We start from the raw sequence: 22420 nt of genomic DNA, 5'->3' as shown, positions 1-22420 counted from the left end.
GGTTTGGATGTTTCTGCAGAGAAGGCGACAGACAGACTTAACTGTAACCATGTTAGAATAGACCGGTGCGGTGAGAGGCGCTCACAAAACGCCCGCACGACTGCGTGCCGAACACGGGATTTTTCGTAAACTGCTTTGTAACACGTGGTGCCCAGAGGCAGAACTGAAACCACAAAAGCTGTATCTTTGTTTTCAATAAATAACTTGTGTAGCTACTGAAAACATAATTGGCAGCTCGACCCGAGACCGCAATGTTGTCATGCGAAGCCGTCTGCAGGAGAGGAAACCGCTTCTATACTTTTGTGTGCTGTAACTGGGGACTGCAAATTAAACTGATGACTGCCGTATTCACCGGAGAAGAGCATGTGATGTTTTCATTTTTAATTTTTACATGTATGGGGCATCATAGAAAAGAAGCAAAAACCCCAAGGAGACAATGAGACTGAGGAACTTACATGCTATTTAACAAAGGGTGGTAAATTGTAGGGATAAAACTAGAGAAAAACAAACAAAGAAACAAACGTAAAAAACAGGTTTGGGGCTTCTAGCGGTGCTGAGTTATGGCCAAATATGTGGCCGTGAAACTTTCCAAGAGAAAGGATTTATGGCAATCCTCATTCTGTAGGAGTTTCAGATTTTAAAAGTCAGAAAAAATGAAGGTCCAGAAAGGCACTTTTTTCCCCACAATTGTTGTTTGTCAACGGCCTCTAGATGAAAATAACGTTTACGCCAAAGTGGCACATTCTGAAATCCATCACATTCTCTGCCTTTCAGCCACAGAGAAGGGAAGAGGAAGAATTATAGTTTGGACAGAGTGTCTGCGTTTCTGTGCACAGAATCGACACCTCGACAATCCTACACGTGGTCCTTGATTAAAAACTACGACCACGCTCGTGAGAGGAGGGATGTCCGTCCTAGCTCACGGTGGCACTGCTCTCTGGTGGGACGGGGACGCTGGCTTTGTTCACGCCCACGTCACACGTCGACAGTCTGGGCCGTTTCCCAGGCTGAGGGTGGGTGGCTCCGGCGGGCTCTCTGTAAGGTCACGACAGTCAGGACATGGCTCCCCGGGACACCCCTGAGGTCCGGTGCTGAGAGCATGTGCTCAGCAAAGGCCCCATTCCTAGCAAGGTGCCGGGAGCATAGTAGGTCTTCCATTTCCGCAGAACAAATGACGTTTTCGAGCTCTCATCAAAGAAAAACTTATCCTCGACTGTGACAGTAAAGGCTCACCCACGTGCGTCTGCTTTTTAGTACACAGAGGTATAGTAGGTACGGCTTACAATTTAACAGAGCGGTGTAGGGGAGGAAATATGTCCCCCTGCACTCTCTTAGGTTCCGTAGCTGGGGCGTGCAATGTAAGCTGATAAAACACAGATTAACGGGGAAACTGTTTTGCTCAGCATGATATTTTCGAGATCCATCCACGCTGTGGCAAATGGCAGTAGTTTTTGACCTCACGGCTGAGTCAGAAGAAAAAGGACCAGCGGCGTGCGATTTCGCTCACGTGCAGGACACACGACTGAAAGCAGCGTGTGAACACACAAACAAACTCACGGACACAGGCGAGCCCACGGTGGGGACTAGAGGGGGCGGGCGTGGGGGAGGGAGCCAGGGGCGAAAGAGGCAAGTGGAGGGTGGGGAGAGGAGACGAGCCCTTGGGTGGAGGATGCACAGAGCTGCACGTTGCTGGGTTGTACCCTCGGACGCCACGTACTATTAGGCGATGTCGCCCCGGTAAATTTAATTTAGAAACCAGCCAATTGCATACATACCCACATGAGTTCTCTCTCTCTCTCTCTCTCTCTCTCTCTCTCTCTCTCTCTCTCTCACACACACACACACACACACACACACACACACAGCTCAAGGACGCAGCCAGATGCTGCAGGCTGATACCGCGTCTTATGCGAAATGAAGGAGAGAGGCACTTGGCAGCCGCCGTGGGAAGCGTGGGGGAGACGGGGCTGGTTGTGCAGATGACGGTCCCCGGGGTGGTCGGAGCGGCCCGTGGGGGCGGCTGTCTTTCTTCCTGGGCTCGGCACATGGTCACGCATGAACCATTCCCGTATAGGTTTCCTTCGCAAAGGGGAAATGTGAACTTCGTTTTCAGACAATCGGGAGGAAGGGGAGAGCCTTTTCTGCACCGCCGGCTCTGAGCTGCCCTCGGCTTGAAACGGCCCGTGCAGCTGAGGCCCGTGTTGGGGGGGCGTGTTCTGGCCCCCTTCGGTGGGAGCAAATGTATATCGGGGAGAACTTTCTAAAGGTAACAATAGCGATGTGGCGACATTCTAAAAGAAACACAGATGGGCTGCGAAAAAATGTTGCAGCTCCGAGAAAAACTGAAAAGCAACAGTGATTCTACGCTCTCCCCCTGCAACCCGGAAACGACCATTGGTAACGTGTGTGCACGCACATGTGTGTATGCATGTGTGTGCGCGTGCAAGTGCACACGTGCGTGTGCACACGCACATGTGCGCATGTGCGCACACGTATAGGTGCATTGTGCACGTGTGCACACATATGTATGTGCATGTCCATGTGTGCGCACGTGCATGTGCGCGTGTGCATGTGTGTGCACGTGTGCATGTATGTGTGTGTGCGCATGCATGTGTACGTGTGTGCGTGTGCAGACGCGTGTGCTCAATGCTGCCGAGCCAGCCTTTGATGCAGATCGCCAGGCAGCGTTAGCATCCGGTCCCCACGCACTGCACCCCGAGAGGCCACGTGCACGAGAAAAGACGGGTGACTACGTCGCCTTCGCTTCTTATGACGAAGCTGCGTGCCCCTGACGTCTGCATTCCGAGACGGGCACACGGAGCCACACGCAAACACAGTCACAGATACCCGGCCTCCTTTCCGACACACGTGTTTCAGGGGCCACTGGACCCCCGTCGGGATCAGCCCTTCGGGGAGCAGGTGTCGCCCGGCACACCACACACACGAGCTCCTGGGGACGATGTGCGCACGGGCACCCCATCCCGCCTTGCTTCCCGAGCTTTCACGGTGCAGACGAGGGTGGGATCAGGGGACCCCCGCCAGGGCTCACGAGACGCGGAGAGCCCGTGGCGGCCTCCGGCTTGGCGCTGAGGGGACAGGGACCCCACACAGCCGACAGAGGCGTCGACAGCCACGCAGCGAGCATCTGCGACATTTCCCAGGGCACAGAGGAAACGCGCTCGGTGTTCGGCAAAAAGGGGGAATCGGGGTGAAAGACTCGGTTTACAACACAGTCTCACAGCAAAGGGCGATCAAACAGGGCGTACGGACACATACATCAGTAGTGATCTGGGGACATTCCGACGAGGGACGCTGTTCTCACAGCGAGAAAAGCCCGCGCCGATGGGCGTCCCGGGGGGGATTGTGCCTGCAGACACCGGGGGGCGCAGGGCATTCCTTAAGAGATGCAGCACCCCCCCGAAAGGGACGGACAGTGAGTGTTACGGCCGAACCCTTTGTCCCTTGCAAAAATTAAACAAAATGTGTTGAAGTCGCACCCCCTGGGGCCGCACGGGAGATAAGGTCCTGGCGGAGATGACGGGGACCAACCGGTGTGCAGGGAAGGCTGTCGCCCCCGGGGAGTGGCGTCCTGATGGGCGCGGGCGATCGGGACTCTATCGTCCGGAGGGGCGGCCGTGGGTGGACACGGGGTGCAGACTCCAGTGTAGACGGAGGCCGGCAGGAGGGTCGCGTCCACGAGCCGCGGGTCCCAAGCACCGCGGACCCCGCCACAGGCTTCGGCGGGCCGTCCCTCGGGGCGCCCGGAAAGAGCCCGCCCTGCCGACACCCCGGCTTCGCACTCCCGCCTCGAGCACCCGAGGGAAGCGACTTCCTGTCGTCCCCCGGCACACGAAGAGCAGACACCCTTCCAAGAAGGCAGAGGACTCGGGTCGGCGCCGTGGCAACGTGGGCTCCCTGGTGACATTCTGGGTGCCGGCAATGCCGAGAGCAGACAGGACGCGGCGTGGATGAGCCTTGTCCGTCCTCGGGGGGGGGGGGGCCAGTGCGGGGGGTGAGCGCGTCGGGGAGAGCAACGCATCGGGGGAGGCCTTGCCCCCCGGACGGCACAGAGTGGCCGTGCCGAGGGCGTCTGCGCCGAGCCCTGCCCTCCAGCAGGACCTTGGAGGACGAGGGCATGAGGTGGAGGGACCCCACATCGTCGTCGGGGGCTCGCTCAGCAGCTGCACCTCGGTCTGGGACATGCTGCTAACCTCGCAGGCATGATCCACCCCTTCCGCTCTGGGGACGAGAGCCAGGACCGGGGACTCGCCTGCTTTCGGTCCGAGGAGGGCACAGGATGGCCCTGTTTCCTTCTTTGCCCCGTTAACAGCCATCTGCGTTAAGATGGGAGGGTCGGATGATAATCACGACAAACTGTCCCAACGGGCTGGGCAGGGCAGCACCTCGGGGTAGGGGGCAAAGCTGGGAGACTCAGACCACACCCATAGGGGGCCCGCTGGCCCCGAGGCGCCCGTAGGTACAGGACGCTCAGCACGCAGACAAGCCAGAGTCGGGGCAGGCGGCAGGCAGAGGGTGTCCCGGACGCCATGAGCTGCCGGTCACCATCGCGTGTCCAGAGGTCCTGGCCTCAGCCACGCTGCCGTGGTTCATACACACGTCGGCGTGGCCAGGCCACGGTGCCCAGGGGTGCGGTCAGACGCTGGCCTGGACGTTGGTCTACAGATACTTTTTAGATGTGATTAACACCGAAATTAGTAGACTTGGGATAAAGCAGACTGCCCGTCCCGCAGTGGGTGGGCCTCGCCCAATCAGTTGAAGGCCTTGGGAGACGAGCGAGTCCCCCGTCCCCCCGTCAGAAGGAGGAGAAATTAGGCCTCAAGGCAGCAGCATGATACTTCTGTTTAAGTCGTCGGCCTTGAGGTTCAAGGCGACAGCATCGATTCTAAGCTGCTGGTCGACCCTGAAGATGTAGGACTCACCAGCCTCTCTCTCTGTGAGCCGATTTCTTAAAATAAATGCAGTTCTGTCTGTCTGTCTGTCTGTCTCTCGCTCTCTCTTATAAACGGACACTTAGGTATAATGTAATGCATTGGGCTTAACATTTTACGTCTTCTCCCCAAAATACGACTTATTTTTTTTTTTAACACAGCGACCTGTTACGTCGTGAGCCGAGCCCACGGACGCTGAGGAATCCCCGGAGGTCCTGCCCACCTTCTCCCTTGGAGGAAGGTGCTGGTACAGCCGGGCTGAGCAGACGAGCCCTCTCGTGGGTATTGAGCTGCTTGGATTCTGGAGAGCTTTAGGACACCCTGACTTATGCCTTTCCAAGAACACTTGATTTGCAAGCCGGCAAATCAATCCTGCCAATTAACAGCAATCAGCAGTGCGGTCTACACCGGGTGCAAGCCGAGAAGTGACTCTTTCTGCAGAGAGAGGCACTTACGCCTGAAACGCGAGTGGTTCTCAAGTTGTCGCGGGCATCAGAGCCTCTCCGAGGGCTCGTCAAAACTCAGCCGCCTGACCCCACACCCCGAGTCGTGGCTCCGCGGGTCCGGGGTGGTAATTCTGAGCATCCATACTGCTAACCACTTCTCAGGCGGCGGGGTGCGCATGCTGCTGGTCCGGGGACCACACCGTGAAACCCGCCACTCTAAATGGCCTCGTCCCCGCGTGATAAACGTTTCTGAAAGAAAACAATGCTTGGCGCCCGTTGTTTGATCATATGTAGGAAAATTCTAACAGATACAGAAGAAAGATGAGTTGCCCTGGACCAGGTGGCCCTGGACCTAGTGACACCGTCATTATCAGAGGCCGAAGAGGAGAGACAGATGCAAACGAGCCAACGTCGGAAGCAATCGACGGGCACCGCAGGGCACACGGAGTCCTGCGCGGAGCGCCCGACGGCCCTGACTGCCGCGGCCGTAAGGAGGGGGCTGTGCAGCCGCCCGGCCGCCCGGGACCCACGGCGGGAAGTTCAGCTCCGCTGACGATCGCCTGGGAATCCCGGGGAGATCAGGCGGGCGGAACAGGGGCGTGCGCCCCGTCGCATGGGAAAAGCAGCTGACGGCGATTCGCTCGGAGCCGTGCACTGGGCGGAGGAAAATGCTCAGTCGCCCCGTGGGCATCGCCGTGGCAGCCGCCACTGTGACACGGGTTAGAAACGAACGGCCACAGGCCGGACACGGGCGTCACTTCCGCGGGGCGTGGCCCGGCGTGCGGCCGACGGTGACCGTGCTCGCCGGCCGCGGCCGGGGGTCGGGGGGGGAGGGGACGCGGGGAGGCCGCACGCACCTGCTCTGAAGGTCGTCCAGGTCCAGCGTGCCGACGTAGTGCGTGGCCGAGGAAACGGTGACCACGCGGGCGCTGCGGCCGGCTCGCCCCGACCGCACCAGCGTGTCCAGCAGGAGGCGGGTCAGCAGGAAGTGGCCCAGGTAGTTCACGCCGAAGTGCTCCTCGAAGCCGTCCACGGTCCTTCTCTGTGGGACCATCATCACGCCGGCTGGGGACACAGGGCGCTCAGAGCGTCAGGGGACAGGCGCGGGCGCCCCGCCACGCACGGGGCGGCCCCCCAAACGAGTCGGTCCTCAGGGCGCCCCGTGGGGAACGTGACATGCATGTGCACACACGTGTACTCGAGCCGTGTTTGTACCCTCGTGCAAATGTAACAACACACGTTCCTGCATATTTCTGTTTCCATGCGTGTGTGCACGTGAATGTGCATGCACACACGTTTCTGTGAATACCTGTGACTTCACGCATGCATTTTCTCTTCCATGTGCAGCGCAGGTACGGCCAGGAATCTGCACATCTACGTGCATTTGCATTTAACTCATGCATATGCATGTGCGTGGCTGTGTGCATTTGCATATTTAAATGGCTCGTGTTTGTAAGTGCATGAGCAGACATGTTTGCATATGCATACTTGTTCACGGTTGATGCCTTTGCGTGTGCATATGTGTGTAATGCATGACGCATACATGTGTCTACGTTGGCATGCCCACATGTTTTCATGTTTCTGTGTGTATTTTCCTTTGCAGATTTATTTCTGTGTTTGCACTTGTGTGTGGGTTCGTATGTGTGTGTGTCCACGTCTCTCCATGTAGAAGTGCGTGCACAGGTGTGTGTGTTTGTGGGCATGCATCCCACGTGTGTGTACATAGATATGTGCATATATCTACTACTTAGGTGTGTGCAAGTGTGCGCCCTTTCACACACCACACTGGACGCATGTGCATTTGTGTGCATTTGTGTACGTGTGCATTTGTGCGTGTGTGTAAGCGCACATGCAGCTGCCTGTGCAGACGGTTTGTCCGGCTGCAGGACAGGGTCCCTCCCTGGACACAGGCCACGTGGAGCCCGGCGCACGCAGCGGCCACGAACACAGCCCTGTGGCTTCGCTCCTGCCAGCCCCGGCTGCAACCCAGATTCGTCACTCGTGCGGTCAAAACGTCTCCCGTCTGAAACACTTTGCATTGGCGACGTCCTCGGCCCGTCTTCGGGAGCTACAGATAAGGAACGGCACTGAGTCTGGGCTCCTGGTCACCTGGCCTCGTTCCTGTGGCCGGTCGCGGTGGTGGATCCAGCCACGCAGCTGCCGTGGGCCAGTCGCACTGCGGGCAGCTTGACGTCCGGAGGACGGTCCTCGGCGGCGGCTTCCGCAGGACTCTGCAGACCCGGACCGGCTGCCTCGGACGCTGACGTCTCGGATACTGACCGCGCGGTGGCCGCGGGCGGGAGCAGTGGCTGCAGCTCCCCGTTTGCCTGGCGTCCAGCCCCCTGCCCCCTCACTGTGCGGATTTGGGTTTCTACGTCCTTCGCACACTCCCATTGGCTCGGCACGCGCCCAGCCTCTCCGTGGCCGCTCCGGTTGTCCGCGTGCATCTTGCACACGTAGGCACCATGCATCCTCACTGCGCCGAGCCTGGATGAATCTTGTGCGTTAACTTGACGGCCGCGGAGGACGAGAGGCGCGGGCGGGGGGCACGTCGGCGAGCACACGTGGCCCCGATGCGGCTCAGGGCTCAGCGTGGGGGGCGGCGGCACCGCGCGACCCGGGCAGCTCGTGCCGACGACGAGACGCGGCCGTCGCCGGGGCGGAGGAAATGCGGGCTCAGCGGCCGTGAGGGGCCTGGACTCGGCTCGGCGACAAGTCCGGTGTGAGCGTGCCCAGGGCTCGGTTATGAGGTGGTGAGCATGCGCACGCCCAGCCCTGGGCGGGTCCCCGGTGCGCCTCGCGGGACGGGACCACAGCATCGCCACAAAGTACCGTGTTAAACCGGCCGCGCTCAGCCCACGAGCCCCGCACGCCACGCACGCGGGCCGGGTCGGGGACTCGCTTGCGCGCCCGCGAGGCCGCCCGCGAGGCTGCCCTGGGACCGGCCGCCCCGAGCCCCCTCCCCGCCCCGCGGGCCCGCCGGACTCACCGTTGTTGACCAGCACATGCAGGGGGAGGTTCTTCCTCTTGAACGCGTCGACGAAGCACCGCACGGACCTCAGGGACGCCAGGTCGCAGTACAGAAAGTCCACTGCAGAGCGACAGACTGGCCATTAGCCCCCCGCGGCCGTGGCCGGCGTCTGCAACCGCGGCCCCCGGACCCCCGTGGCCGAGAGACGGCGGGGCCCCGGGTGAGGACGGACCCCGCGCCCGCAGCGAGTCAGGGCCTGGCACGATGCCCCTTCCCTCAGCATGGCTGTGGCCGGTGACCTGTCCCCTGCACACAGTAGGGCAGGGACTGGGACATCCCTCCCTCGACTGGCTCCCTTCCCTGACAAAGACGACGTGCGTCCGCCGCTGCCTGGTCCCATGAGCACGTTCGTTATGTGAGACGCCCCTGGCGGGCGGACCGGCGGGAGACAGAGGGTCCTGCTGGCCTCGAAGACGCGGCCCCCCAGCTGGGACATGGCCACAGGGCCGGGACGGCGGCCACAGGGAAGCCGGCACCTCAGCCAACGATAACGCGGTGCGAGCCACGGCCGTGTTAGCTCGGCTTAGCGGGGAGCCTGCGTTCCGGCGAGGACCCCGGCCACACGGCCCTGCAGCCTGCCCGGTGCCCCTGCATGGTCACCTGTGCCCCGCGGAAGGGCGGCTTTGGGGCCCCCAGCCCAGCTCCCGACGAAGCGCTCACGTGAACCCCAGCACCCCAGAACGGACGGCGACGTGGTCCCCGCGTGCCGACACCCACGCCCGCCGCAGGGCGCCCCCCGGGGGCCACACATGCCGCCGCCAAGTTCTGTTGTCTCGTGACCAGCGTCGAACGCCGGGAGAGTCACAGAGCCAGCGAAGAGCCCGCGCGTGGGAGGCTCCGGGTGTCGGAAGCCGCGGGCCAGGTCTCACGCGGAAGGGACGTTTCGGGCTGCCCGCTGCGCCCGGCGTCCTCGGCGTGCGGGGCGCGGCCGATGTGCGCCCCGGCCCTGGCCACCGAGGAGGCAGCGGCGTCGCGTGAGCATTTAGGGAGACGCAGGGGGGAGGGGCGGGCAGGTCCGGCCCACACACCCTCCGGCCACGGTCCGCACAGGGCGCCACCCCGCACAGCGCTTCTCACCGTCCGCCAAGCCTCCACCAAGCCTCCTTCACACACCGAGGATAAGCGCGTGGAAAACCAGCCGATGACCCGTTCACGGTTGCCGAATCCTCCAGGGATGAGGGAAAAAAGCATCTCTCGGTGCTGCGGTTCGGCACGTTAGTAACATTCATTTTTCTAGTGACTCGTTTCTGTTCCGCCCACAGGAGTCCGTCTGGGACCTATCGGGGACAGGGAGCTGTGCGCGGGCGGCTGGGAGGCACGGTCTACAACACACAGCCACCTGGGCCGGGGTCCCCGGCACCCCGCTCCGACTTGCCCCTAAGACGCACGCGAGGACGTAAAGAACAGCAAATCCGGAGGGAAGGCCTCGCCGCAGCCGCGGACGCCGGCGGGGCTGGCGGGCTCGGAGCCGCGCATCTGCGCACAGTGGGGAGGGAGGAGCCCCTTCCTGCCCCTCGGGGGGCACGGTTCGAAACCGGCCAGACCCGGGAGCCCCCACCGCACGCCTCCCACCCTGGATCCCTTCTTGATTAGTGCACTGCGAGGTGGCCAGCGGCCTCTGCGCGCTGCTGTCCGTCCAGGCATCACCGGATGAGGTCTCTGTTCATTCCGGGGCCGCCGCCGCATGGCACCCCGATTCCCACAGGCTGTCGTCACCCGCACGGGAACGGGGTGGAGCATGTGGGAGGGGGCACTGCTCAGGGAATGCCCGATCCCGTCTGATCTCGGGAGCTAAGAAGGGTGGGGCCTGGTCAGGACTTGGATGGGAGGCCGCCTAGGGAGACCAGGTGGTGTGGGCGTAAAAAAAAAAAAAAAAAAAAAAAAGAATAGAAGTTGTTAACCTAAAAAAAAAAAGAGTTTCCATTTTCATGGATTTAGACATTGGAATCTTAATGAGGGAGAAGAAAGGCCCCACTTGGAGAGGAGTCTGGCGGGGGCCGAAGGCTGACGCCCGGCCAGCGCGCTGTGGCTGAGGGACCCCCGTGGCCGCACCCCGAGCTGCACCCCGTCCCCTGGGAACCCCCCGTCTCGCTCCCAAACGGAACGCAGCACGATTCAAAAGGGGCGACGAGGAGCCGAGTAAGTGCTCTGATTGACGGGCTGATGACGGGCCCTCGTAATTGAACATGCAGAAAACGCAGAATCTAATAAAAAGCACGCCGGAGCTATTCAGCAACTGGCAAAGCGTTTCATTTCCTTCCCTTCCGAAATTAATTACGAGGGCGGCCGCGTCTCGGAGACTGCGAGGCGTCTCATCCTCCCTTCAATTAGGGCTTGATTTCCTCCGCGCGCCGCGGCGCCGGGCCCATGCTACGTGCCTCCGCCACGAGGCCTCCGGGGCCCGCGGATCGGAAAAGAGGGGTCGCGTGGGGAAAGGCGGCGCCCGGGGCTGGACACCCCCGACGCCACGTTGGCGCTCGGCTTCGAGCAGATTCTGCACGTCGCAGCCGCGTCGGGGAAAGCAGAGCCTTCCCGCCCGCGGCCGAGGAAGGGGAGGCCGGGGCTGGGCTGCGGAGGGCGCGCAGCAGCCGCAGGTTCCAGGACGGCCGAGATGTGGCGGGGCCGTCGCACGGCGCAGGCGGGGCCGTCACATGTTACAGGCGGCGCCGTCACGTTACAGGCGGTGCCGTCACATGTTGCAGGTGGCGCCGTCATGTTACAGGCGGTGCAGTCACATGTTACAGGCGGTGCAGTCACATGTTACAGGTGGTGCAGTCACATGTTACAGGCGGCGCCGTCACGTTACAGGCGGGGCCGTCACATGTTACAGGCGGCGCGTCACGTTACAGGCGGTGCCGTCACATGTTGCAGGTGGCGCCGTCATGTTACAGGCGGTGCAGTCATGTGTTACAGGTGGTGCCGTCACATGTTACAGGTGGCGCCGTCACGTTACAGGCGGTGCCATCACATGTTACAGGTGGTTCAGTCACATGTTGCAGGTGGCGCCGTCATGTTACAGGCGGTGCAGTCACATGTTACAGGCGGTGCAGTCACATGTTACAGGCGGTGCAGTCACATGTTACAGGCGGCGCCGTCACGTTACAGGCGGTGCCATCACATGTTACAGGTGGTTCAGTCACATGTTACAGGTGGCGCTGTCACGTTACAGGCGGGGCCGTCACATGTTACAGGCGGTGCCGTCACATGTTACAGGCGGTACAGTCACATGCTGCGGGCCACAGCCGCCCTGTGTCGTCCTGATTCTCCTTGTCCAAAGTGCTGCCCGATCGCCGAGCCGGCCGACGAGCTGCGGCCGCGTGGGGTCTCCGGCGGGCTGTCAGCCTTCTGGGCGGCGACGGGGAGGTGAGGCTGAGTCTCAGGCCAAGGTGGCCGGAGCGTGAGCAGCAGGCGGCCCCCGACATGCGACACAGCGGGGCAGGCCCGGCGCGGCCGCGGCCACCGCAGAGACGACGTGCGGACGGTGAGCAGGTGCTGGGGGCCGGGGAGGCGGGGACGGCGGCACGGCCTCCTTCCCCATCGGCCTCCGCGTCCCCCGCCCCGCGATGGGCGTCCTCGAGCCAACACTGGCCCTGACGTGTCCACTCCTGGCCTCATCTAGAAATAAACGCGCTGGTCCGCAATCGGCCCACGGGAAGCGCTGAGCGCGTCCCCCAAGGGGAGCCCGCGAGGGCCACCGGCACACACGTCCCCGTGGGGTCACCGCCTGCCCACACCACGTGAGGCCTCGCCTCGCTCGGCGCGGCGCCCGCCACGGCCATCGCGTTGTCGCTGACGACAAGACGCTGCTCTTCTGCAGGAGACTGCGAGGTGCACACATGTCGGGTCACCGCAGGGCGCAGCCGACGTTAACATCATCACGGTGCACGCCAGCCACGCTCCAATAAAAACAAAAAAGGAAATTGAAATGCCTTTCGCGCCGACGGGGGAAGTAACGAGACCGGCTTCCTGGGCGGGGAGCCCGGCGCTGGTCCGGGGTGCTCCGCTGCTTCCCGCTGCACGTCCGCTTGCTCTGCCGGGTCCCACCTCGTCTCAGCCAGGAAAGCACGCGGCTCGGTGGGGCTCATGAGACCCCACAGGACATAAAATGTGCCTGCGATGTTGACTCACTGGCCCGGAGCCACCATTGTTGTCACACTGTTTCTGCCGAAACGCAGATGAAAAGGGCAATTTTCCCCGGCTCTCGCTTTCTCGCAGAAGAAAGGGCTCCCTGCGCCTTCCGCCCAGGGGCCCCCGACTCCCACGGAGAGAAAGATGGGATGCGGGGAGCACGTGACCCTTTTGTTACCGAAGCGAAATTTGTACAGGGCCGTGGGGCTGAGCGCAGCGTGGGTCTGCGGCCTTCTAGGTTGTACAGGGTCTGTGCGTGTGTGTGTGTGTGTGTGTGTGTGTGTGTGTGTGAGAGCGACAGGGAGAAGGAAGAGGGAGGGAGAGAGACCGAGAGAGAGAGACAGACACAGAGAGATAGAGAGAGAGAGAGAGAGATGGGTGGATGATGGATAATGAATGATAGTCACACAAACACATGATTGATAGAAGACGATACATCGATACATACACACACGGATAGATACACAGAGAGAGAGAGAGAGAGAGAGAGAGAGAGAGAGAGAGAGATGATTCATAATTGATAGGCAATCGGGAGAAGGACCAACAGAGACAGACACATGGGGAAAGATGGAGCGAGAGGCATTCCACGCGAGTGGCAAACAGAAAGTGCCCGTGTGCCGTGCCGTGACCGCGTGTTTCCGTCAGGGGCACCGGGCTGTTCAGCGTCCCTGCGGGCCGAGCTCTGTGCTCTGTGACACCACGGCCCTTCCTGCCACGGAGGCTCTGACGCCCCCTGTGCATCCCCGCGAGCCCCTCCTCGGGGAGCCCTGCATCTGCAAGCTGCACGGTGACCTTCATCAGAGGTCGGGGGCGGCACGTCCGGTCCTGCAGGGCTGTGTGGCCCTGGGAGCGAGAGCAGCCCCCAGGTCGCCCCGCACGGGCACAGTCGTGGGCGCCCCCGAGTGTGTGTCTCGGGGCGAAGACGCACGAGAGAGAAGCAGGCGTGCAGCTCGCGATGCTCGTGCGGGTCAGAGCCCCCCGCAATGGACGCGGGGGACTTCGCACGGCCCGGCCTCCCTGTCCTGCCCACGTCTGGGGACCGGCCGGACGGGCACGGTCCGCCTGCAGTCAGCAGATCATGGGACAAGGCGCATGGCCCTGTGCAGACGCCGCTCACACGGCAGCAGTAGGCGGACAAGGGTGAGCGCCCCCCGGCACCCGTAAGAGAGAGAACGTGCCGGAGGGAAGGAAGGAGAGGAGCCCACGCTGCCCACAGCGCGAGTGGACTTGGGTCTGCAGAGCCGGGAGAGGACGTGTCCCTGTCGGCTCACGCGGCTCCCACGCCGCTCGGCTCACGCACTGCGGACAATGTCGCTCTCGAACGCAGCTCCTTCCCAGGAATGAAACCACGGACCCAAGCACCGAGACTGCTTCTCAGGAGGGGCTTCGCCGAGGGGAGTCCCCATGATCAATTTTCTGCGACATGCATTTCCCCAGAGGGCGCGTCCTGTGTCTGGGCTCAGGTGCGCCCGGGCCAACACAATCTCAGATGCCACTGATTTCACTGAGAAAAGCTTTAAAAAGAAGCATGTTATGAGCTGCAAACTCCTGCCGCAGAACAGCAGAGAAGTGGGGTTACAGTGGCAGCTAAGATAAGGAAGCCGGGGCGCAACGGGCACACTGCTTGTCTCGTGTAGTGTCGAGAGACTCTAGTTTAATCGATGCGAAGCGTATCCAGCTGCCGGGGTGACTCCCAGCATGTCCGACGCCTGCTTCACGCAAAAGCAAGGCTGGTGCCTCGCTGGCCCGGAGCCCCTGTCACATGAGACGAAACATCTAATCGCCACCCTCCTGGCCAAGCGACGAAGGTGCCGGGGAAAACGAACGCGAATCGGGTCCCTCCTGGGAGCCTCGGAGGAAAAGGCCGTGCTCTCGGGTCGCGTTAAAAGTTGCAAAAATTCAGCTTGACAGGAAAGGCTGAAACGTTAAGACTATGCCGTAGCCAAGGGCAAATGCAGTTTGGATTAGCCTCTCGCAGTATTCAGTGTGACAATTATCTTAAATTAAACACGATCCCAACACAGGGCACAGTGAAGCCACAGAATTAATGAGTGTCTGGTCGCACAGAGGAGAAAATCATTACAGGGCGAGACTCCTGAACGTGACATCCAGGGTGAGCAGCCGAAGGCATCGCAGGGAGCTCACGGGTGTGTCTGGGCATCAAGCCCCAAATTATGTGATTGTATATGACATTAACAATGTCACAGGAGAGAGCAGTAATCATCGGCATCACCATCACCACCATCACCATCATCATCATCATCATAATCACCACCATCACCACCTTCACCACCATCATCACCATCACCATCATCATGATAACCATGACCATAATCATAATCTCCATCATCAGCACCATCACCACCATCATCACCATCATCACCATCATCACCATCATCATCACCACCTTCACCATCATCATCACCATCATCACCATCATCACCATCATCACCATCATCACCATCATCATCACCACCTTCACCATCATCATCACCATCATCACCATCATCACCATCATCATCACCACCTTCACCATCATCATCACCATCATCACCATCATCACCATCATCATCACCACCTTCACCATCATCATCACCATCATCACCATCATCACCATCATCATCACCACCATCACCATCACCATCACCACCATCATCACCACCATCACCATCATCATCACCACCTTCACCATCATCACCATCATCGCTATCACGATCATCATCACCATCACCATCATAACGATGACCATCATCACAATCTCCATCATCACTACCATCATCATCATCATCTCCATCACCATCACCACCATCATCACCACCACCCCCTTCATCAGGGGAACCCAGGGTCTAGCCTACGTCTGGGAGGTGGTGGCACCGCTGACCGGATCAGGGAGAGGACGACGCTGCATCGTGAACGTGCTGGGTAGGCAGAGAGGTCTAGCCGGCACGGGTCGTGCAGAAAAAAGAGAAACACCGCCCTCCGTGGGAGCTAGCGCCATGCGCGCGGGTGCGCTGCCCAGCACAGGTGTGCGGCGTGACATGTCGGGATGCATGCCGAGGGGCGCAGCACCCGTGTGAGGGGCAGCAGCGCAGGAGGACGTGCACGGGGGTGCGCCAGCGGAGGGCGGGAAGTCAGAGGATGGGGCACCGCGGCGGGTGCCGGAACCGAGTATTTTAAGACGGCTCCTTAAAGGACACCCCGTCCGAGGGTTTCTCGAGTGTTGCTAACCCAGAAAACTGGGCTCCGATTCGACGCATTTGCCTTTCCAACCCCCACGTAAATTCCAGCTGGGCGACGACCCCGAGCATGTCCGATCGTGTTACATATGTCCATTTTCTGAGCACCCACTCGTTGCCAGACAGGGGCGAAGCCTGGGAAAGGGCCCCGGGAACCAGCTGCCGGGTGGGAGGGGCTGACGCCACCTGCGACGATTTCTGGTTTACCGTGGTGGTGACGCGACCGTCCAGCGTGTCCAGAGTGTAGCATGTGAGCCACGGTCCTGATCCCGTCGCCACAGCAGACGTCACTGACCGCTCGCGGGACCCCTTCTCATCTCAGGGTGCTGGGCGGCCAGAGCCAACCAACCAGCCTGAGGGATATAGACCCATTCGTTACCCATTCAATTCAGGCGTCGAGTGTAGTGACCCTCAACGCCTCGGTGCTGTGTTCTGAGAGAAATACGCGTTTTGTCCTGTAAACGAATAAAGGTGTGACTTTGTCGGGGCGCTCTTTATCAGGAGCTTTGTCCAAAAGCTAAAGGCAAGCCAGACATCTTGTATCTAGCTTGGTAAGTCGAGTTTGTCTATGACTTTGCTTCGAAAACTGCCCGTTTGGGGAAAAGACTTTATTTATCTCATAACATAAGTTGGGGGGCCCTGGTCGCTTTGAATGGCGTCGATCAAAGACTGGCAAACTTTTGGCAGAAAAGGCTGAGGAGTAACTATTCTCAGCTTCGTGGGCCTCATCGTCTCTGTCAAATCTCAATTCTGTCCTCAGGCGAACACAGCCATAGACGATGAATGAGTGCACGGGGCCGGGTCTCAATAAAACTTTATTTGCAACGACAACCGGAGGGCCAGATGCAGTGCAGGGTCCGACTGTGCAGAGCCCAGGGTTAGCTTTTCCTTGGAGGTTTGGGGAAAGTACACAGCAACAATGTCAAAAGCGGGAGCCTTTTCCGGTGGCGAGTTCTGACTTCCGCGGTTTCAGCGTGTGCTGATCTGTGTATGATCTCGAGTTCTATTGCATCCATCTGGGACAATATAGTCATGTATCTATCAACCTGTCTATCTATCTATCATCTATCATCTCTCTCTCTCTCTCTCATCTATCTATCTATCTATCTATCTATCTATCTATTGGAATGAGACGTCCTCTTGTAACTGGTCATCACCTATATTAGCTCAGAGTCAGGAAACAATTCCTGACTGGCCAAGTGTCGATCGCCCTTTCAACAGAGGACATCTCCCCTTTCGTGTGCCAAGACACTCTCGTGGGTTCTTCCTTTTCGTAAACGGGAGGGGAAAGGCGAGTAACTGTTTCGCGGATTCTTCTTCTTCTTGCTAAGAAACCACCGTGCATTCCGTGGGTGGCTTCTCTGTCCGTCCCCGTCCCCGTTTCGTTTCTCTGCAATGCCGTCACGTCCACATCCCTGCTTCCTAGTTCCGACTTCATTCCCCCGAGTGCTCGGCCAGATGCTTTTTTCCATTTCCTATGAGTTCGAGGACTTAAGAGCAACCTAAATTCTCTGAATATTTTCGCGGCATCGCACACAGTGCGGCGTGGACTAGGAGCGCGACATTCCATTTCTATGGCTCACGAAGTATTTCGTTACCGGCGACGAATTCTCTCTCCGTCCACACACTTTAAAAGGGCAACTGTCAAAAATTAATGGCGCCTGGGCATTGGGGAATTCCGTCTTTATTCACTAAAATTAAATATTAAAAGGGTCTCCTCCCCCCTACCATCACGAGAGGCACCAAGGTTAGAGACAAAGGGACATGAAGTGGACGGCAACCCAAGGGCAAATGTTTACCGAGAAAATGGGGTGGGGGTGAGCGGGTGGGTCCAGGGCTCTGAGGCCTCAGCAAGACGCACAGAGGGACCGGCGTGAGGACAGAGTCGATTTGTAGAGGATTCGCGTCTGGAGAGACGGCTGCCTGCTCTGCGCCCCGCAGTCCACTGGCCGGGAGGCGGCCTCCAGAGACACCCCCCGATCCTGACTCTTGTGACTGCAGGGCAGAGCGCAGGTGCCCAGCTCACTCCCGAGAAAGGCACTGGGCGTCAGGGCGGAGGTGGCTCCGTGGCGGCCGGGCTTCCCCCGAGCCTTGTGGGTACCACAGGAGAGCGGGTCCTATGGGTTATTTTTGGTCCCATTTAAAGGGGCCCGTGGGATGGGCCGAGGGACCCAGTGGAAGAAGCTTGTGGTAAAATACTGTTCTCTCGCACCCACTTTTCCTGGCATTGCCGACCGAAACTGTGCGCGTGAACCTCCACCTTTCCCGGGCCGTGGCTCCCGACACTCGTACAGTCCGTGTGAGCCGAATCCGCTAGGGACCGCGCGTTAAGCGGAATCAAGTCGTTTTGTCCCTTTACGACTGGGTTGTCACTGAGCACCATGTTTTCGGGGTTCATCCATGTTGCGGTGAATATCAGAATCTCCTTCCTTTTCACGGCTGAGGAATATTCCATCGTACGGATGAACCACAATTCTTGTACCCGTTTCCTCAATGATGATGTATTTGGGGTTTGGGGGGCACCCATCAAGTCAGAACAGCCTCTCTCAGTAGCACTCAGCATCTACCCAAAGGAATCCATCGTCCCATCCAAGACCCCACCCCTGACACGACCACTCTCCCGCCCCCCCCAAAAAATGTTAAGAATACATGGAAATTCCTAGTCACGTAAAATGGCACAGCATCACGATTCGGGGGCTCTTTCCTTTGATCGAAGGGTGTCTGCTTGCTCAGAGCAAGCAGCCTTCTCCTGGGACCCCCCACCCGTCTCCTGGGACCCCCAACCGGTGTTGTGGCCGGTCACACGGGAGCCTGGGCTTCCCCCTGGGGGAGGGGATCCCAACTTTGGCAGAAAGAAGCGGCAGGTGAAGAAGCCACCGCAGGCGCGTCCCGGGGCAGGCGTCCTCCCCGGAGGCGTCCGGGCTTCTGGACTGTGAGGGACACAGAACAGCCCTGGACTTGCCCGTGGCCGCGGCTTCAGAAACCACAGCTTGAGGGACGGCAGCCTTCGGCAGCGGCCCACGGGGGACGGAGACATTGGCAGGAGGAAGAGAGAGAGAGACAGGGAGTCGCGGCCACGCGGAGCTGACGGGTCTGGAGCCTCCTGGGTCTGCACGCGGCCTCGGCCGCGGGGGAGGTGAGTCTGAGGACTCCGCGGACTGCCCCCACCTGGCCCAGCCTCAGCGTCCTCCGTCTGTGACTGGGTGACAGCCCAGGAGTAGAGGTGACCGGTCCCCACCGAGCAGCCTCCAAAAGTCGGAAGCAAATGCGTTGCTTTCACGCTCGGGCAATGCCCACGAGGGTAGCTTATATCTGTGGGTGTGTGTGTGCGTGCACATGCATGTGTGTGTGTGTGCAGACGCAGTCCAGCTCACTGCCTCGCTGGACCGAGTCCCCCGACCCCAGGGGAGAGACCCCCGTCGCGCTGGGTCAGACCCCGGCCCCCGCCCGCCCTCTCCGTACGTGGTGACCGCCTCAGTGGGTCTGCGGCGTGTGGCGCTGTGTGTACGCGTGCACACGCCTGTTTACACACACGCAACCAGCCCCCGCACGCCAGCTTCACGGCCCCGCTCTGTGTCACTCGGTACGAAGGGAAAATGAGCCGATGGGTGGGGGACATGACACCGGCTTCGACTCGGGGAACACGCCATGTCCCGGAGGGGAGCGTGAAGCCACGCCTCACGCCTCGGGGACCCAGGCTAGCCCCGTCCCCAGCACGGGCACAAGCTGCCCAAGGTCTCTCGCTTTAACCCGCCGCCGCCCGCGCCGAACCCCACGACACACAACCGAAGCCCCCGAGCGACCGCGACGCAGCCTTTCGGACAGTTCTCCGGTCAACGACGCTTCGGGGACAGCTCTGTGAGCACGTGGGGACCGCCCGAGCTTTCTAGCCAGCCACACGGACCCCGGACGAGCCTCGCCCCGCGAGCCGCGCGACAGAGGCGACCTCCGGGGAATCGCCCTTTAAACCGTCATTTAAAACGATCGTTCGCACTTTATGAGACGCCGAGGAGAAAAGGAAAAAGGCGAGAAGCAGAGGCACCGCCCCCCGCACCCCCCCCCAGGCCCACGTCCACGGCCGGTCCCTCCCGCTGCTGCTCGGGGCTCTGCGGCCGAGCCCCGCATGCCGGCCCCCCGCACCCCACCCCAAGGCCACGTCCACGGCCGGTCCCTCCCGCTGCTGCTCGGGGCTCTGCGGCCTGCCCCGCATGCCGGCCCCCCGCCCCCCAGGCCACGTCCACGGCCGGTTCCTCCCGCTTCTGCTCGGGCTCTCGGCCAGCCCCTCCCACCTCATGTCCGCGACGCTGCTCGCGCCCTATAGCGGTCGGTACCTCTGTCGTTCAAGGTCTCCTCCTTTATCCTCGCCACGGCTTCCTCGGCCTTCGGCTCGTTATTTCCAGCTACACGGGGACAAAAAACACAAAGACCACTTAGGGCGGAGCTCGTTCAGAAGCTGCCAAACACCGCCGGCCGTTATGACCCGTGTTTCGAGGTCGCCCAGCCACGCCCGCTTCCGTAGGGGCCACGGCTCGCTTTCTACCCGACGGGGAGAGAGTCTTATTATCGTATTTATGGCCTGGCCCTGGTGAGACCTTACGTGACCATTCGTTAAGAATCATGAAGAAAAAAGCACTCTCCACCAAAACGACATCCCGAGACGGTCAGACCTGAGGTCTTGCAAACGGACGGGAAATGGAACCGTCGACGTGTCCGTGGCAACGTGACTGTGCTTGCGGTGGACGCTTTAGCAAGTCACCGATGTTCTGTTACTGCTCAGAGATTCGGGATTAAAGAACCTGAAACTGAATGGACCAGGAAGAGGCTCTGACTTCGCGCCTCAGGAAGAGGCCGCACGTGCAGACGGGGCCTTCACGGGGGAGACTCAGGTGAAAATGAGGTCACATGGGTGGCCCTGGTCCCACAGGACTGTGTCCTTATGAAGAGATGGGGACGGACAGATGCACACAGAGGGACGAGCGCGTGAGGACAAGGGGAGGGGCCGCGTCCACACGCCCAGGGGACAGGCCCCGGTGGGGGGGGGGAGGGGCCCGGCCACGCCTGCGTCTCGGAGGTCAGCCTCCAGGGCGTGGGGCCGTAAACGCCTGTCGGTTACTTCACCCAGGCCGCAGCCTGGTTCTGTCCGCCCCGACAGACGCCCTCAGACTGGGCGCCGTTTCTCCCAGTGGCTCTCACACGCACGCACACGCACGCACACGCACACACACCACACTCATACACATGGACATGCACGCAGACACACACCCATGCACGCACACACAGACGACACACTCATACACACACATGCACGCAGACACACTCACACAGACACACATGCACACACGCACACACACTCACACACATTATCACACACATGTATGCACACATAAGCGCACACTCACACAGACACATATGTGCACACATGTGCGCACACGTGCACATGTGCGCGCACGTACACACACCACCTGCACACACGCACGTGTGCACACATGCACACAGAGAGACACACGCGCACACACATGCACACACAGCCGCACGCCCTCGAGGGGACCCCCACGTCACCTAGGATCACGGTCATGCCGAGTCGCGCCAGGCGCTTGGCGGTGGCGAAGCCGATCCCGTCGGTGCCGCCCGTCACGATGGCGACGCGATCCGGCTGGGGCGAGAACACTGGGGAGGAGAGAGAAAGAGGCAGAGTGAGGCTGAGGGCGGGGGGCGGGGGGGGGTGGGGGCTGGGGGGGCGTCGTGGCCCCCGCAGGTGCCGCGGTGCCCTGTGCGCCCGGCTTGATGCCCACGGGCCCGGGGACGGGTCCCCCCGGCTGCTCACGGTCTGGGAAGGACGCCCCCCCATCCCTCTGGCTCCGCCCCTGCCGGTGCCTTCGGCAGAACATGCTGGAAGGTGCTGCCCACATGACCCGCAGAGAGGTCTGAGCTGTGGCCGCGGGCGAGGCGCCCCGGGGGACCCCCTCCGGCGGCCGTGATTCCGCATGTCTGCGTCCGGAAGTGGATGTCGAGTGATCGGTCACGTCCGGGGTGGGGGGCAGGCACCAGAGCGGGGACCACACCGTGGGCGCCTCGCCGTTCCCACGGCGCCCTGGAGTGCGGCCCGGGAAGCAGCAGGGCCCGGCGGGAGGCGGGGGGACATGGGGATGTGGGGACGGGCCCCAGCGTTCGCGTGGTGGCTGCGGGAAGAGACGGGCAGGCGCGGAGGGCAGGGCCGGCACCCGGGGGTGGGGGCGCCCCGGGACACGGAGCAGCGTGACTGTCCCCCGCCGTGGGCACGGGCCTCTGTCTACCCGCTGCCCCGCAGGCGACTCGCGCCCCACAGCTGGGCTCCTTAGCACGTGCCCGTGGGACAGCTAAGGGGCCTCTGTGAACGAAGGTAAAATTAGACGCGTGCCTTGCGGTGGCCATCGGAACAATCCCCAGAGGGGTAAAATGTCAACGGCGAGAACACTAGCGGAAAGCACACGTCCACGTGTTTTTAACTCAGAGGAGGAAACACCTTCCCGACTGGAAGGCAAAGTGGGCGAGAATAAGTGGATAAATTCAACTACTCAAAACGTGCGTTACGCACAGAGGAAAACATTTCGCAAAGTCAGAAACGCGGGATGGAGGCGGGGGGGGGGGGTC

General features: G+C 60.7%; 1 protein-coding gene across 1 annotated transcript in view; it reads right to left on the bottom strand.

Moving 5' to 3' along the window:
• The window catches only part of DHRSX (dehydrogenase/reductase X-linked), a 42730-nt gene that overhangs the window by 4345 nt on the left and 15965 nt on the right, over positions 1-22420 (bottom strand). Inside the window, exons 2-5 of the mRNA XM_036235724.1 lie at positions 21350-21457; positions 20122-20190; positions 8385-8486; positions 6253-6460 (exon numbers count right to left, since the gene is read on the bottom strand). Coding sequence (XP_036091617.1) covers positions 6253-6460; positions 8385-8486; positions 20122-20190; positions 21350-21457 — 487 coding nt within the window. The remainder of the gene's footprint in view (positions 1-6252; positions 6461-8384; positions 8487-20121; positions 20191-21349; positions 21458-22420) is intronic.

The sequence above is a fragment of the Rousettus aegyptiacus genome, unplaced genomic scaffold, assembly GCF_014176215.1.
Source record: "Rousettus aegyptiacus isolate mRouAeg1 unplaced genomic scaffold, mRouAeg1.p scaffold_m13_p_19, whole genome shotgun sequence".
NCBI lineage: Eukaryota > Metazoa > Chordata > Mammalia > Chiroptera > Pteropodidae > Rousettus > Rousettus aegyptiacus.
Note: the sequence above shows the minus strand (reverse complement) of the source record. Positions and strands in the feature narration are given on the sequence as shown.